The sequence below is a fragment of the Lissotriton helveticus genome, chromosome 9, assembly GCF_964261635.1.
Source record: "Lissotriton helveticus chromosome 9, aLisHel1.1, whole genome shotgun sequence".
NCBI lineage: Eukaryota > Metazoa > Chordata > Amphibia > Caudata > Salamandridae > Lissotriton > Lissotriton helveticus.
This window is the reverse complement of record NC_136070.1, coordinates 685,003,769-685,019,410: the sequence shown is the minus strand read 5'-3', so window position 1 is coordinate 685,019,410 and position 15,642 is coordinate 685,003,769. Positions and strand designations below refer to the sequence as shown.

Here is a 15,642-nt window from a genome sequence, read left to right as displayed (position 1 = left end):
CTAGGAGCTGCCCGATCATGAAGCATGACACCCCTCGGGATGCGCGAGGGCCCTTGCTCCTAAAAGGAGCTCTCCCCTCCGCTCACCAGTCTCCCTACCTAGATATTTACTTAGATATTTACATAGGAACAGTACACTCCTTCTTCACACAACTGTAAGGGGCCAGTGTATCGGACCTTCAAAAAGGCCCCAGTCCCTCCATCCTTGTTTTGTATGAACACAAACAGACACAGTTTTCTTAGTTTACATATTTTACTGTTACCTATAGCTTTATAAAGCCAGGACAGCCCTAGATCCACTTGTGGAAGCCGCCACCTCGGACTATGAACTGTTTCTGTTACAATAAATAAATATAAAGAACCCCTGCTCATAGGCCCTCTTAATTCACTTTGTCCCCCCATTCCCTCCCAGGCTGGGCATGATAGGTTTACTGATTGCCATCCCACCCACCCCCACCCCCAAGAAAATGTGTCCATGGATAAACCAAGGTCATTAATGGCACGTTCTTCTTGGTGGACTGCAGCTTTGTCCTGGGGCATCAAAACATTGATCTCCAGTGATTTTCTTTCCCTTGTGCTCTTTGCAAAACGCTACTGCTTTTAGAACCCAGGGGAATGTGCGTGCCCACTTCTCCATGTGTGGGCACCAGCTGGTATCCATATTTATGGTGGTCTCCCTAGGGTTCCCAACAGTAGGGTCCCACCGGCCGTGGCTACAACTGATGCATCACAGAGTTGCCGGACGGTGAGGACCAGCCAAAGATGGTCTGCTCTTGGATAATGGATTCTTTCCTGCAAACAGTTCCCCTCTGGAAGGGACTCTTTTGGCAGGGAGTTCCCCTCCATGCATACACAACGTCACTGGAGCCAGCATATTGATGTTAGACCTAGAAGAGAAGTGATCATCTGCTGTTGTTGTTTTCCGACATCCACGTGGGCCTCACTTTCTCACTCATTTGGCACAGGAAGGGACGCAGGCAGCAGTGGTTGGGCGTAAGTGGCGGTGACATAGTGGGGGTTTCTGTGGAAGGTGGTGGGTGCCGGTAACTGCTTAGCTTTTACTCCCACTCTGCATGCTGAGGCTGTTCTGTAGGTTAAGTCGGTTCATCTGAGCCTCCTCTAGGCTGCGCAGTCGCCGTAGCTGTAGGTCATCCAGCTTCTTCCACAGCTCCTGGCGCTCCTTCTCTTTTTTCAGGTCTCTAGTAGTTAGGAAGAAAGTAATAAAATACATGAAATATGATAAAGAATTGTTTTCCATAATCAAAGCCAAAATAACTTGTTTGGTGTGTTTGTGATGTAGCGCGATGTAGGGGTGTGCATATTCAGCTACTCCTGTTTGTTTTCCTACTGCCAATGAATTAGCTGGCCATTAAGGCGACCCATTTGTGGGCATTTCATGTAATTAACTTAGACTCTCTTCCAATATAGGTGTCATAACATCTATAATCTGTCTTACATGGGCTGCGGGTTATGCAGCCTTCACTGTAACATTTTAGGGGGTTCTCTGAGCACGTTGGCATTTGCAAAGTTTTAATATATATGTCCATACTTCTCAATCAGTACAAGGAAATTCTTCTATTACAAATCCCTTACATCGCACGGCGGCCTACTATGGTATTCAAGGGGACCACTTAAGAGCCTTTTGGGACAATAATGGCCCTTTCAATGAGCATCATACCCAGGTAAACACAAGGAATCACATAGTGCTCCCTGGTTTCTTAGGACATGAAAGGATAATTTGTATTTATTTGGTTAGGAATATGGATGTGATAAAGGCATGGCTAAATTGTGCTTTTAATGATAATTATTGTATTGGAATAATTCTAGTTTCCAGACTTGAGCTCGTTTTTTGTCAGGGGTGGATGGGTAGTAGTACATTTAAATTGAGTACGGTAAAGACAAAACTTTTGATTGTTAATGACGGTAATGGCTTATGGCTAGACACCTAGTGGCCTGGAAAAAGAGTGAATAACTTGGAAGTTAAAATGAATAATTCGTTCTGAAAATGCAAATATTGAGAAAAAATGTCCCGCACATGTCCTTTGTAATAAGGCATATTGCGGTGGCAGCATCAAAAGTATCTCATCTGGATTATTCAAATGCTCTTTATCTAGAGCTATCTGACGCTCTGTTTTTTACACTCCAGATTTTCCATAGCATGGTACTTACACTAGCGACAGCTGCTCCCCACTTCATCCATGCCAAGACTATCCTACAGAAGCTCCACTGGCTGTTGGTGAGGCCGAGCATGTGCTTTAAATCCTTGTGCATAGTTCATAAATCTTGTTCCAGGGACCTCCCAGTCTTTATTCAAAGGCGCCTCCAGTCATACACACCAAGAATAACCCTGAGATCTTAGACAGCCAATTTGAAGCTTGTACTTAAGATTTGTAGTTTGGATGGGAGGACTCTGTGATTATACTATCACTACAAAACATTTTAATTATCATCCACCCCCCAACCTACGCCCACAAACACTTTTACTTCAATTTTGGAACCTGCGGAAAATGTGGCTGTTTGAGCTACTTTTTGCAGATCCATAATGAATGAGTTGTCTGAATTATCACTCTTCCATTTGGAGTAGCGCCTTGAAACCACTTGTGATACAACATTTTACAAATGCTTGATAACATAACAAAGAAAATATTTCCCAATTCAGGAACCTACTAGTTCTAGAAATCCACTGTTAATCCATAATGAAAGCGATTGACCTTTCATACAAATAAGGTTTAAATAGTCCTACTATCCCACAGCTACACATATAAAGGTGTCTGTGGTGTATTGGGTTTGCCTTTACTCTCCTTATGCATGTGTGGATCTTGTATCCGGGAATTCTGCAGGCAGGGTGCAGGCTTATGGAGGCATAGGTGTGACCGCCATAAGCTCATAATGGGACACAGGTACCTCTGACATGGAATGTATTCTGCGTCTTCTTCGTAGTACACCTTGTGGTCACTTAAGCAAACAACAACTGATAGGTGATTTCTATGACAATCTCTGTGCTAGTCAGTACTCTCTTTGCTCCTGAAATATTCCTGCCTGGCCTTGGCTGAACTTTATATATTATCATTATTATTTTTTTTTTTACAGGAGTTGAGGAAAACATGGAGGAGCAGAAGATGCCACGTCAATGAGGTAGGTGTGTTACGGATTTTAAGTAATGAGGAACCATAATGTTGACTATGGAAAATGGGCTTCTATTTGAATGGAGACTTCCAATAGTCTATAGCTTCAGATTTGCGTGTCTAGATAGGACACTTTAACGCTTCCCGCCAAATAATTGCCTTCCAATAGAACAATAATACCCGGAAGACCAGTGGCTGAATTAAGGCCAGACTGGCAAAGAGTGAGACTGCAATCTACTGTGTAAGAATCTGGCACAAATCGCGAGAACGTGTGTCAAGATGCAAGACTGATACCAAATCAGTGAGTTAAAGTGCATAAATGATTATTCTGCAATGATGTCTGTTTCTTTCGCTGATACCACTTTTCGTGGGCCTCAAATTGCAGCATATGAGCATACTTACTGTTGCTTTTCTACTTTGTATGATGCTGTCAGGTCTTCAAAGAGTTTTCCATTCATTTCCATGAAGGTCTTGAGCACGTTATAGATCAAGGAGACAATTGTCCTGTGGAAAAGGATAGGATGTGATGAGGCAAGTGAAGACAGGAGAAGAAACACATGTGAAAGGGAAGACACTGGAAGATATGTGAAGGAGCAGGAAAACTGGGGGTTGAAGGACAGAGCAATGGAGACAGAAGAGAAGCCACGAGGGTGTTGAGAGGCATCAGGTGAAACACCTACTGTTCAAATATAAATATCCCAAATTGTATATAGTACCTAATGATGGAGTTCAGTTAATTCTATGCACTCAGAACCTTGGCACATAGGGCAACTGAGACAGGTGGACACACAATGATATGACGGCCCCCAGCGCCTTGACACCCTCGGGTGATTGTGCTTTGCAAATACTGGACATTTACATTTACATATGTCTTAGTTCACAATATAGGTTCCAGTAGGGAAGATGGGATTCTTAATCCGAGTCCCTCGATTCAAAACTAAAAAACACTAGACCATTAGAGCACATCTCAACCTAGCCTCACCTTAACTTCCAAGCTAGAATATATCACACGTCAACTTAGCTACTAGAATATATCACCTACACGTGGCTCCTCAAGAGAGTAAAAATGTTTAGTGGGGCCTCAGCTGCACCATCCATCTAAGGAACCAACCCCTGTGACTGTAAAATCCTTGAAATGAACATCATTTGCGATTCCACTCACATATAAAAATATCTTAAATCAGCATAAGACAAACAATGCTCAGGTGGGAAGCTAATAGAGGTAAGAAAGAAAGGATTGAAAATTCAGTTAGAAGCAGAAATGTATATTGACATGCTGAATCCTATGAGATAGGAGTGATAACAGTGAGGATTGTACTGATAACAGTGAGGATTGTACCAGAGGGAAAGTATTGTGCCATCTGTAAATCTTCTGGGAGAGTGGGTGAGGATATGATTTTTTAATGAATATGTTTACTTCTTGTTTTTTTGTGACAAACAATCTATGCAATATATAGAATTACAGACGAGTAACTGTGAATGACAGAGGTGTTTTTAAGCCAGGGGTTCCACGTGATATCCAACAGCCTATGAGAGTTGTCTATGATGTCACTGCAAATGCCTTGATTAAAAATATACCGGTTATTCACTGTGTAGACATCTATAATGTTATGTTATATGTGAGACCGAAATCATCATCCCCTGCTTTCAAAATATTTGCAGGTGAAAATAGGGGGGTATACATAAGTGGCCTGCCCTCCAACCATAAACATATCCTGAGGTGCCTAGTTCTTAGAGGTTATTATGCACCTCAAAGGTAAAATGCCAGAGGGTCCCGTGCTCATTGGAGGTGACTGGGATGGGGTAATTGATGCCTAAAGGTCAAGGGGAGAAGACGGACCCTATAAAGCTCCTACACTAATGTCAAATTTCACAGAGACACTAAGACTGTCCAATGGCTGGTGCGTGTCTCAAGCACAAGAGAGGGGCTATACCTTTTACTCGGGGACCCAGACTGGACTAATTTTTGTTGCCTAGGACAGCGGTGTGTAGAGGTATCGAGGTCCAAATTCTGGATATCAGGCTCTCTGATCATTCTCCAGTGGAGCTCTCTCTTTGGACGTCAATGGCCTGTGATGCGATGGAGACTAAGCACATGGCCTCTTCAGGACAAGACATGTAGAGCACACATAGACTAAGCAATTTATACTTACCTCAAGCACAAACAGGCCTTAGTAGATTCTACGGGAGTCCTTTGGAAAGCCCTGATGGCGGACCTCAGGGGAGATGATATACGCCTCTTCATTGGACATAAACGCTATCAACAGCAAACCGCAATAGATCTTGAGTTCTAGAGTTCCAATACCTTGCTACCCAATCACCTGACCTTCATAGAGACATACTACACATGCAAAGACTGCTGCAGCAGGTCATGATGAATGAAATCAAGTCAGTGTGGCTGGCAGAACAAAGCCATATTTACCAATGGGGGTTAAGGCAAGAATATTGTTCTATCTGCTCTGCCAAGACATCAGACACTACACCATAACAGCATACATTTCTGGACCAAATGGCTTAAAGATCACGGGTGACAGGGAAATAGCTCAGTAGCTCATGCAGTTTTGTGTAGTGCTGTATTCTAGGAGGGAATCGTCCCGTCTGGACATAGAAACGTTTGTGTCTGACCTTCCTCTGCGGGGGTTGTTCGACGAAGAGAGCATTACTCTTGAGGATGACCACCCAGAGGCAGAACTCTTGTCAGCCCTAAATGGTTTCAGTTGGGGGAAGGTGCCGGGCCCTAATGGGTTCCCAATGGATTCTTCAAATGAAACACCAGCAGACCTACTGACCCCCTCTAAAGACACTCTCCGGTAAGCAAGAGATTAAAGACGGCTGCCACCTGACTTGTGGCTAGCTAATATTGTGGTGATCCCTAAAGCAGGCTATCTGCTGGAGCTGTACTCTTCTTATTACCCCATTTCCCTCTTAAACACCAAGGTAAAGATAACTGCGAAAGCGTTAGCAGAACAGCTCATTTCAGTACTACCCTCTCTGATCCACAGAGATTAGGCTGGGCCACGCTGAGCTATGAGACACAATATACAGCGGTTGTATAATGCTCTTGTCCTGGCAAACCGGCTGGAGTGCCTAGCCACGGTCCAGTTGACAGGCATTGAGAAGGCGTTTTACTCCGTGGGGTGGGAATTTCTATTCGCCCTCGTTAGTAGGCTTAACTTTGGACCAAGATTCATGTCACATGCACGATGACTCTACAGAAGCTCATCGGCTGAGTTTCCAGTGGGTTGGCGCTGTTGGACACCTTTCCAATTCAAAGAGGAAAGAGGCAGGGTTGCCCATTATAGCCCCTTCTGTTTGTCCTTACCATAGAGCCACTAGCGGCTACGGATTGATGCTTAGGTGAAAGGGTTCGACTGGGATGTTGGCGTTTCTGAGAAGGTGTCCCTCAATGGTGAGGATATTCTTATTTTCCTAACGGATCCTGAGAGATTGGGTCACTGTACCCTACAGATATGCCACACCTTCTGTGAGATTACTGGCTTATAATTAAATCAGGCGAAATCGTCGATGTTCCTGGCCAGCGCATATTTCCAGGACTTAAGGTGGGCCCGGGAGTTCCAAATAGTTAGCTCCAAATAGTTACACAATGGTTCAAATACTTAGGAGTATACTTTAGGATGATGCTGCGGTGACATGGGAATGAAACATTCAAGCACTGATAGATAAAATGAGAACCGGCATTACGTTCTGGTCGATGTCCCCTTTATCCCTTGTTGCCAGGTCTATCATTTTTAAGATTCAAAACTTTTCAAATGAACTGCCCTACTTGTATTTCACTAGGATACATTCCCCCGTTGGAGCACCCTGTGGAACTGGGGTTTCCCACTATTTTCCCTATTGAAATGTTTTAAATCTACATAGGAGGGAGGAATTGCGACAGGTGAGATACAGTCTTACTACACAGCCCCTCAACCGCTGATTGTAAATGAATGGTTGTATGATTTCCAGGGGATCCCTCTGGTGCATCTGAAAAATGGGCACTACGTGGGAAACACAAACAACACTTGCTATATGGAGGCAAGGTATATTCAACTCTCACACACTGGCCACCATAAATATGATACAGATTTCGAGAGATACCCTTATGGTACTGGGCTGGAATAAGTGACTCACTGAACAGACACCGCTTTAAGTAGGAACAGTATTTAAACAAGTAACCAAGTTAGAGGGTTTCCAAAAGTGGGATACTATTGGGATCGCTACATAGGGTAATGAGATGACTGGACTGGTGCCTAAATTCTCTAGGGATCTCCAAGCCAAATATGAGTTACACTGCAGCCAGTTTTTCCAATACCTCCAACCGCGGTCTGCTATTAAACCGTACATATCTGGCCTGAAGGCCCTACTGGAATCCAATCCCCTAGAAGCGAAGTTACTCCTGGGAGACCTAGGAGATCACACTTTGACCTGAATTTACTGATCACTACCAAATAACACTACAGATCCATTGGACTCATTATGCTTGGTTTGGGAGAAAGACCTTGAACATCTAAGGTACGATGAGTAGGTTGTGTCTAGAATAGCTCCAAAAGAGATGGCCAAATTGAGTAGACTGCAGCTGATTTAAATAAAGTATTTGCACAGAATCCACCTTACGAGACAAAGATTGTGGTAGTTGGGATTGGCTGCCTCTCCCTCCTGTCTCCAGTGTTCTTTGCATGAGGGTGACCTAACAATTACAATCTGGCGGTACCAGGTTGTGGGCAAGTCTTTCTTGCTATGTTATACACTGCGACCCACTCCAAAGATGGTCACCCTACACATAAATGTTGATTTGGACATTAATACGATTAAACAGACATTCCTTTGGCTAGGATTAGTGGTTCCAAAACGAGACATAGCCCACCATTGGAGGAAGCTGGGTCCCCCTCGATGGAGGAGTGGTGAAGGGGGCTTGATCATTGTAAGGCAGAGGAAAAACTGATCTATGTTGCGAGAGGCTGCCCATAGGAATGTCAACATATTGGGGAACCCTGGGGGCAATATCGAGAGATCAATATAGATTGATTGGACACACCAAATCCTACCCTTGATGATGAAATTTGTAGCTACCAAGACTGAAATTGCTTGCATAGAATGGGGAGTCTTGGCTGTAGCTAAAGACAGTTGTTTGTTCTTGGTAGTCTACGCAATGGGGGATCAGATGGGTGATGGGGAGGGTTTGGTGACTCCATTTTTATGTTAAATTAAAATTTTATTTCCTACTCCACTGGTGACTTAAAATCAATCAAATGTATTGTAAATATTTTTTATCCTGGCAGTCTGTAACCTACCCTCTTTACCCTCTGATAATAACTCTCCCCAGAAATCTAAATGTAAAAAGAGATACCCAGCATCCTGCCACCCACCACCACCACCATCACCGCCACGACCAGTGCCTTCCTGCCAAAAGGAGCCAGCTCTGCTCTGCACTGACTGGAGTTCTGTGAGAGCTTCTAGTCCAGATGAGTTGTTTTCTCCTGTCAGTGTGGGCCTACAGAGATCTGTGCTGACAGGAGAAGACGGTGGTTGGCACAGCATCTCCTGCGATCTCTCGCCTCGATCTTATCTGTGAAAGAAAGGGATGTGTCTATCAACCCTCCCTGGGCCCATGTCTCTTAAGACCCAGGTAAGGTGGTAGAGCAAATGGAAACTACCAGGCTTTCAATGGAAACCATATAAACAGAAATTTGTCCAGTTGTCTCACTTTTGTACTACTATCTTGGCTTGACTTTAATGAAATTGTGTATCTCCCAGGAGTCTTGCTGTCATAGCCCAGAGGAAGATATGCTTACTGGTTCCAGTGTTCTTTGGATACTCGGTAGAGTGTGCTGAAGATTATCGGAAGGATGCTGTGGCAGTTATCTTCAATCAAGCTTAGGATATATTCGTTATTCCAGAAATACAGAGCCCGCTCTGCAACCTAAAAGAAAAGGAAATCCAGTCAGCTTTGGCAAGTTACATTTCTAAGCTTTGGAAACCTCTCTTCTGATTGTCTTATTAACAAAGTTGACCCCAATGTTCAACCACTCTATTTTTCTGATATTTGTGTTCCTGTTTGGTGTTTGTAGGTCAAGAAATTATATAAAAAGATATGCCAAGGTTGTGGTCTTAGAGAGAAAATATAGATCTGTTTCTCCATAATCAGGTTTTACTATATGTTAATGTAATGGTCTACAATCATGTAAAACTGCATCTTTAAAGCTGTACTTCTGATTCCCATAGAGCCCCCCAACATAAAATGGAGGATATGAACAGACAGTTATGTTCTATGGTCAGATATGATTCAATGCAAGGAAGACTACTTCGGGATAGCCATCTAGTTGGAGCAACTAGAAAAAAGACATCACTCCACAGGGTAGATGCTCAGGTTTGAGATTGACTCTCTTGTAAAATCAATAACCCTAAACACTCTTTTCTATTTCCAGGTTCTGTGTTGTTATGCTACGGTGCGTGATGTTATATGCTCTGTGTATTGTGCTTTTAGTAACCAAAGACAGCTTATAAGCACTGAAGGCCATTTTAACTCTAAGGGTACAGAGGTAAGTCATTCTTTTTTCTGGTATGCTTGGATTCTGCCAATGTTAGTGTGTATTACATGCTATCAGCTTGGGTTACCGCTACATACCTTGCTGACACCACGCTGCATCACAGAGGGAGAAGCCGCCACCGCCAGGAGTCAACCGCCCGTAGAACTCCGCGCCGCCGCTCCGGGAACCACAACACCCGGCAGGCCTCGCGGCGGCGCGTAGAGTGACGCGCACAGGGAGCGCGAGCGGGTTCAAAGGCGGGCACGAACCGGCAGAGCGGGGGAAACCGCTACATACCTTGCTGACACCACGCTGCACCACAGAGGGAGAAGCCGCCACCGCCAGGAGTCAACCGCCCGTAGAACTCCGCGCCGCCGCTCCGGGAACCACAACACCCGGCAGGCCTCGCGGCGGCGCGTAGAGTGACGCGCACAGGGAGCGCGAGCGGGTTCAAAGGCGGGCACGAACCCGCGTCGCGGGACGCGAGCGGGACGCCCGGGGCTAAGCCCGGGCAAAGGGCGGGCCCTCTTAGGCCCTCTGAGGCCCGAGGAGCCTGGCCTGGGCCAGATACCCTGCCCGTTTGTAAATAGCCAAAGGACATCGAGACTGCAAAACTGTAAGTTGGCTAAAAAATAATAAGTTGGTGCCATATATTAGTGTGAATATCTGAGAACCTGTTGTATTGAAACAGGGACTGGTCTTTGTTCATAATTCTTTCCTGTTGTATAGTGGGTCATTTGTGTGACTCGCTATGAATCACCCAGAGACCAGAAGTAGGGCAGCCGCTGGGGCAAAGAAATTAACCGGTACCCTAGATGACTTTATAGTACGCACAAACGCCCTTATCGATGAAGGGATCATACTGATGGACAGAAGGGTGTCCCAAGACTTAGCCATGGCAAAACGTTCCTCTCTGGGCCATATTGCTCAAGCTTGCACACCTAAAAATGTATCCGCTCCAAAAACACTAGTAATGGTACACAAGGATCAGGGTTCTGATTTATCAGCCTCACAGGAAGGCCTGGAGGCAACCCCAAATCTTTCCTTGCTGCTGGAAAATGGCCCTGCGGCAATTGAAAATGATACATCAGATAGTACCCTAATTGAAAGGGGGAGGAAGGAGGGGGCAATCCCTAAACAAAAGCCCACTAAGACGACCACTCGAAAAGGTAATAAACCCCAGACTATCAAAATCCACGACCCAATTCAGCTGGATCAAACATTGCCGAATGAGAATACTAACTTAGATGCTGCCAGTAATATTAATGACACCGTAGGGGGACCTCGGGTAAGCATGGGTATAACATTAAGCCTGCCAGATGAAACTATACTGGATAGTAGTTTGGAGGGAATTTTGGACCAAAGTGGGGTAGTTGAGAACCAAGCGGGAGGGGGAGAGGACTGTAGTAGCCTAAGCATGGCTAATAATAACATCTTTGCTATGCTAAAAACTCTTTTAGAACCTATTGAGGTAAGGCTACGATGTCTGGAAAGAATATTGACTAACATCCATAAAGATATTAGTGCCCCTAGCTTTAATGTGAACAATAAAGCTCCACAACAAAAACCAAACATGAATAGACCACCCACAGCTGCAAAAAATGATGTCACGATCAATTTACCATCAAAACCTACCATCAATCCACCTCCAAAACCCACCAATAATCCACTTCCAAAATCTACACCTATACCCAAAAATCCAACCACAATTAATAAAGTAGCGTCACCCAGGCAAACTCCCAAGGATAAAACTAATGTTGGAAAAAGGGAGACACGTAGAAATATACATCTACCACCGGAAGCATTTCCATACGTGGTGGTCCTTACTGGAGTCCCACAACCTGATAATCAATCATATGAAAATAATGGGGGACTTATAAATAAAACAATACATTGGCTAAACGATAATTACCCCTTGCCACCAGCCTTTAAAAGCAATATCCTCATGGTTGAAAGGGCTCCTTGGGTGGGCTATAATAATAATAATAAAAAAAGGATACACGGTGATTGCGTGGTGATAACATTCGAGAATCCCCGCACCGCCAAATTCATTACATCGAGGCCCCCAAGAAATCATGGTTTGTCTATTGTGGCTAGGTCATTATCCTATTTTTACCCTGAGGGTGAACAACCGGACAATAAATGGAGCTGGACCAGGGACAAACGATACCATGGTGGTAATAGCGGTCAGGCTTTTGACAATAACCACCACAACATACAGTGGTCTGGGAGGCATGAAGATGGTTGGAACACGGTGAAATATAAAGGGAGGCCCCCTTACTCTTGTCCTCAAGGTTATGATTTAGGGTGCACAGGCATCCCGCAATTCCCTTCATTTTTCCCGTGTTACAACCGGTATGATTGCTTAGAAGGAGTGGATTGACTCCCCGAGACCAAGGAAGATGACTTGTTGCCAAACAACGCTTTGGGCTTGGGTCCTATAAGCTGTCTAGGGTCTGAGGAAACCTTAGAAATACAGGTGGGGGATCAGTCTATACATGGGGACCTGGTCAGTAGACTAGGGGACAGTGTAGATATTTCACCTACTGAAAAAGATTACTGTAAGGTGCTTTTTTGGAACGTGGCTGGGTTAAAACAAAAGATCACTAATCCAACCTGGGATGAGGCCATTACCGACGTGGGAATATTAGCCCTCCAAGAAACTTGGGCTATCACCCCGATACATCTTAATGGCTATAAAACATACTTCACCCCGGCGGTGGGTAGTATACATGGGAGACCTAAGGGGGGGTTGATTGTATATATATCTAATCTTCTAGTATACGATAAAATCTCCTTCTCCCCTGGATCCAGCTTTTATAAAAAAATAGTAATCTACACAAGGAAGGGTCCAAAGATGGTCCTTCTTAATTTTTATAATAATTGTCCAGATAGCATGATTAAGGATGTACTTGACACATTAACTACAGAAATGCAAAACGAACTCGATAAGAGCAAGAGGGCTGAAGTTATGTTATTATGGGGGGGTGATTTTAATTGTACTCTCTGCAAAAAGGGCCAAAAGGGTATTTGTGGCCTAATGCTGGAACAAGATGTAAACCTGACGCATTTTGAACACACCCTACTAGGCGACTCATTAAATGAGATGATTTTTAACTTCAATTTTGGGTTTTCTAATGAGCTAGCACACTATACAACGCCATTTGCTCCAACATTTGTGGGGCGGGGTGCCTCATCTACTATTGATTTTAATTTATGTACACTTAGCTCTGCGAGTAGATTGATCAAAGCAAATGTCATGGATTTACCATTGAGTGATCACCTGCCACAGGTATTAAAAATGGAGAACTTATTTGTTGCAGCTGATACTAGAGAAGGTCCGGACCAAATGGTCCAGGACGTGAGGTTGGGTGCTCAAAATGGTTATAACCTTAAATGGAGCAGATTGGTTCCGGATGACTTTCTGTATAAAATATTGAGGAAATGCATGAGTAGTTTCTTGGTTTGTTTAGACGAATACGCAGAGCACGGTGATATAATAACCCATTTTAATACCATCTCTAGTACAATTAAGGAAGCTTTGTGGGTTGTAAGGAAAAACTTCTTAAAGTCCAATAGGAAATGGTTCGATAGGAACTGCACTCGAGCCTTAACAAAGCTTAGACTTGCAATTCATAAAAGACCACGGGATGTAATCTCAATTAGAATTGCTAGGAAGGACTATAACTTAGCACTGAAGGATAGGAAGGCCTCGATAAAAAGGGAGGCCTGGGATAATCTATGCGCTGCCTCAAAATCAAATGATCCGACAGCTTTCTGGAGGGTTATTAATACCCCCCTTTTATATGAACAAAAAGCACGCCTAGAAATCGCTATCACAGAAGATGAGTGGGTGGATCATTTTTCTTCCCTTTATAAGGCTGTGGAACCAACTCCTGACACAGGTCAGGATGCGGGGATGTTAAGGTTAGTTACTACCGGTACCTTGACTGTAACCCTTCCAGAAGTTATAGCTAGTTTGAAGGCGACTAAGGGGGGCAAGGCAGCAGGGCCAGACGGCATACCAGCTGACCTCTATAAAGCTAACATTGAACTATGGGGGCCACTGCTGGTTCAGCTTTTTAATGCCGCCTTGGTAAATAGCCCAATTCCTACCTGGTTTACATCGGTAATAGTCCCAATTTTTAAGAAAGGGGACAGGCTTAGTTGCACTTGCTATAGGCCAATTTCCTTATTGGACTCCTCTATAAAAATTTTGGGGAGAGTGATTTTAGCAAAACTACAGAGCTGGGCTGAGGATAATGGGGTGCTAAGTGATTTCCAATTTGGGTTCCAAAAGGGTCTGGGGACCATAGAGCAAGGTTTGAATCTCTTCACCTTGCAACAAAAATATATAAAGGTTAAAAAACAACGTCTATACCTCACTTTTGTTGATTTAACATCAGCTTTTGACTGTGTGTCACACACCAAACTATGGTCAATTATGGCCGAGTTGGGGGTAGACAATGCCATTATATGTTTTCTGAGAGAGCTTTATTCTGGGGCCACTGCTAGTGTAAGATACGGAAATAGTGGTGAATGTAGCAGACAATTTGGGATTGGCCGGGGTGTGCGCCAAGGGTGCGTTTTAGCCCCCTTTTTATTCTTGTTATATATAAATGGAATGGAGAAGCATCTCGTGCAGGAGGGCCGAGACATGCCTATGGTGAGAGGTAGGCCTGTCCCGGCATTAATGTACGCCGATGATGCCGTTCTGATGGCACGCACACCAATGGCTTTACAAACTTTGGTGACAGCCTTTAACACCTTTATGCTTGGTTTAGATTTGAAAATTAATTGCTCTAAAACTTTATCTATGTTCTGTGGGTCCAGAACAAGCAAGCATTTGAAGCCAATCTTTATAAATACTAATCCCTTAGAAAGGACCCCTACCTTCCCGTATCTAGGGATACTGTTCCATGAAGGTGGCTCTTGGACTACAGCAATTCATGCGAGGTCTCTGCTATTCTCTAAAACTATTATGGCCCTAAAATGCTTTATGAAAAAAATAGGAAAAAAACCCATAAAGGAGATTTTAACTGTTTATAATGCAACCTGTATATCTGTAGCTACTTATGGTGCTGGATTATGGGGGTATTCAAATGTTAGTGTGATTCAAACCATGGAAAACAAGTTCTTATGTCACATTCTGTCCGTACCCCAAAGTACTGCAACGATGATATGCCATGTTGAATTGGGTATACCCTATATTACAGATACTATTAAAATTCAGCCAGTTCTTCTTTGGCATAGGGTCTGGACAAAAGAGGAATGTGCTGTCAATCGGGCCATTTTAAAGGACATCATGGTTTTGGACAATATTAGCAACTTTACATGGATAGGCTTCGTCAAAGAATTTCTTCGGAAAATAAATTGCCCCCAATACTTTGAGGACCCTCAATCCATGGAATATATATCTAGAAGGGATTTGAAAAATTTATGTATGGTGCACCTCAAGGAAATGAGATATATGGAAGAGGTGAGAAAAAAGACTGTTTCTGCCCACCAGGACATTCTATGTGGAGAAAAATTGCAGCCATATCTCTCATTGTATATGCCTAACCATGAACGTTACCTTCTGACCCGTTTTAGACTGAATATTGTTTTTAGGACACTATCGTTCCCCTTGATGAATTGTTGGTCGAAGGATTTATGTCTTTGTCCATGCGATGAAGTATCCCATCAATCAGATATACACATATTATTTTTTTGTAAATTTTATACTCTTCCTCGAAAGAATCTTATCATCCCTATCCTCAAGGATCTAAATGTATATAGATGCCGCCTAGCGTTTACAGAATGCCAGAAAATGGAAACTGTTTTTATGGTTGCTTCAATTGCAGAATTTTTAAAACTGGTTTTTAAGTGCCGTAAATCAATTCAAACGGACTGATCGTTTTTTTATTGTATATATGAATTATACTTTGATGTTTTCTTTTCTTTTTGTGTTCTTAAAATAAGCTTACTTCACCTCTTGTAAACTGTATTTGT

At 43.5% G+C, this 15,642-nt stretch overlaps 1 protein-coding gene across 1 annotated transcript in view; it reads right to left on the bottom strand.

The window, feature by feature from the left end:
• Nucleotides 1–233: 233 nt before the first annotated feature.
• Nucleotides 234–15,642, bottom strand: part of PPP2R5B (protein phosphatase 2 regulatory subunit B'beta) — a 417,105-nt gene continuing 401,696 nt past the window's right edge. The window contains exons 11-13 of the mRNA XM_078660771.1: nucleotides 8,917–9,044; nucleotides 3,527–3,628; nucleotides 234–1,198 (exon numbers count right to left, since the gene is read on the bottom strand). Of these exons, the coding sequence (XP_078516897.1) occupies nucleotides 1,051–1,198; nucleotides 3,527–3,628; nucleotides 8,917–9,044 (378 nt within the window). The 3' untranslated portion in view covers nucleotides 234–1,050. The remainder of the gene's footprint in view (nucleotides 1,199–3,526; nucleotides 3,629–8,916; nucleotides 9,045–15,642) is intronic.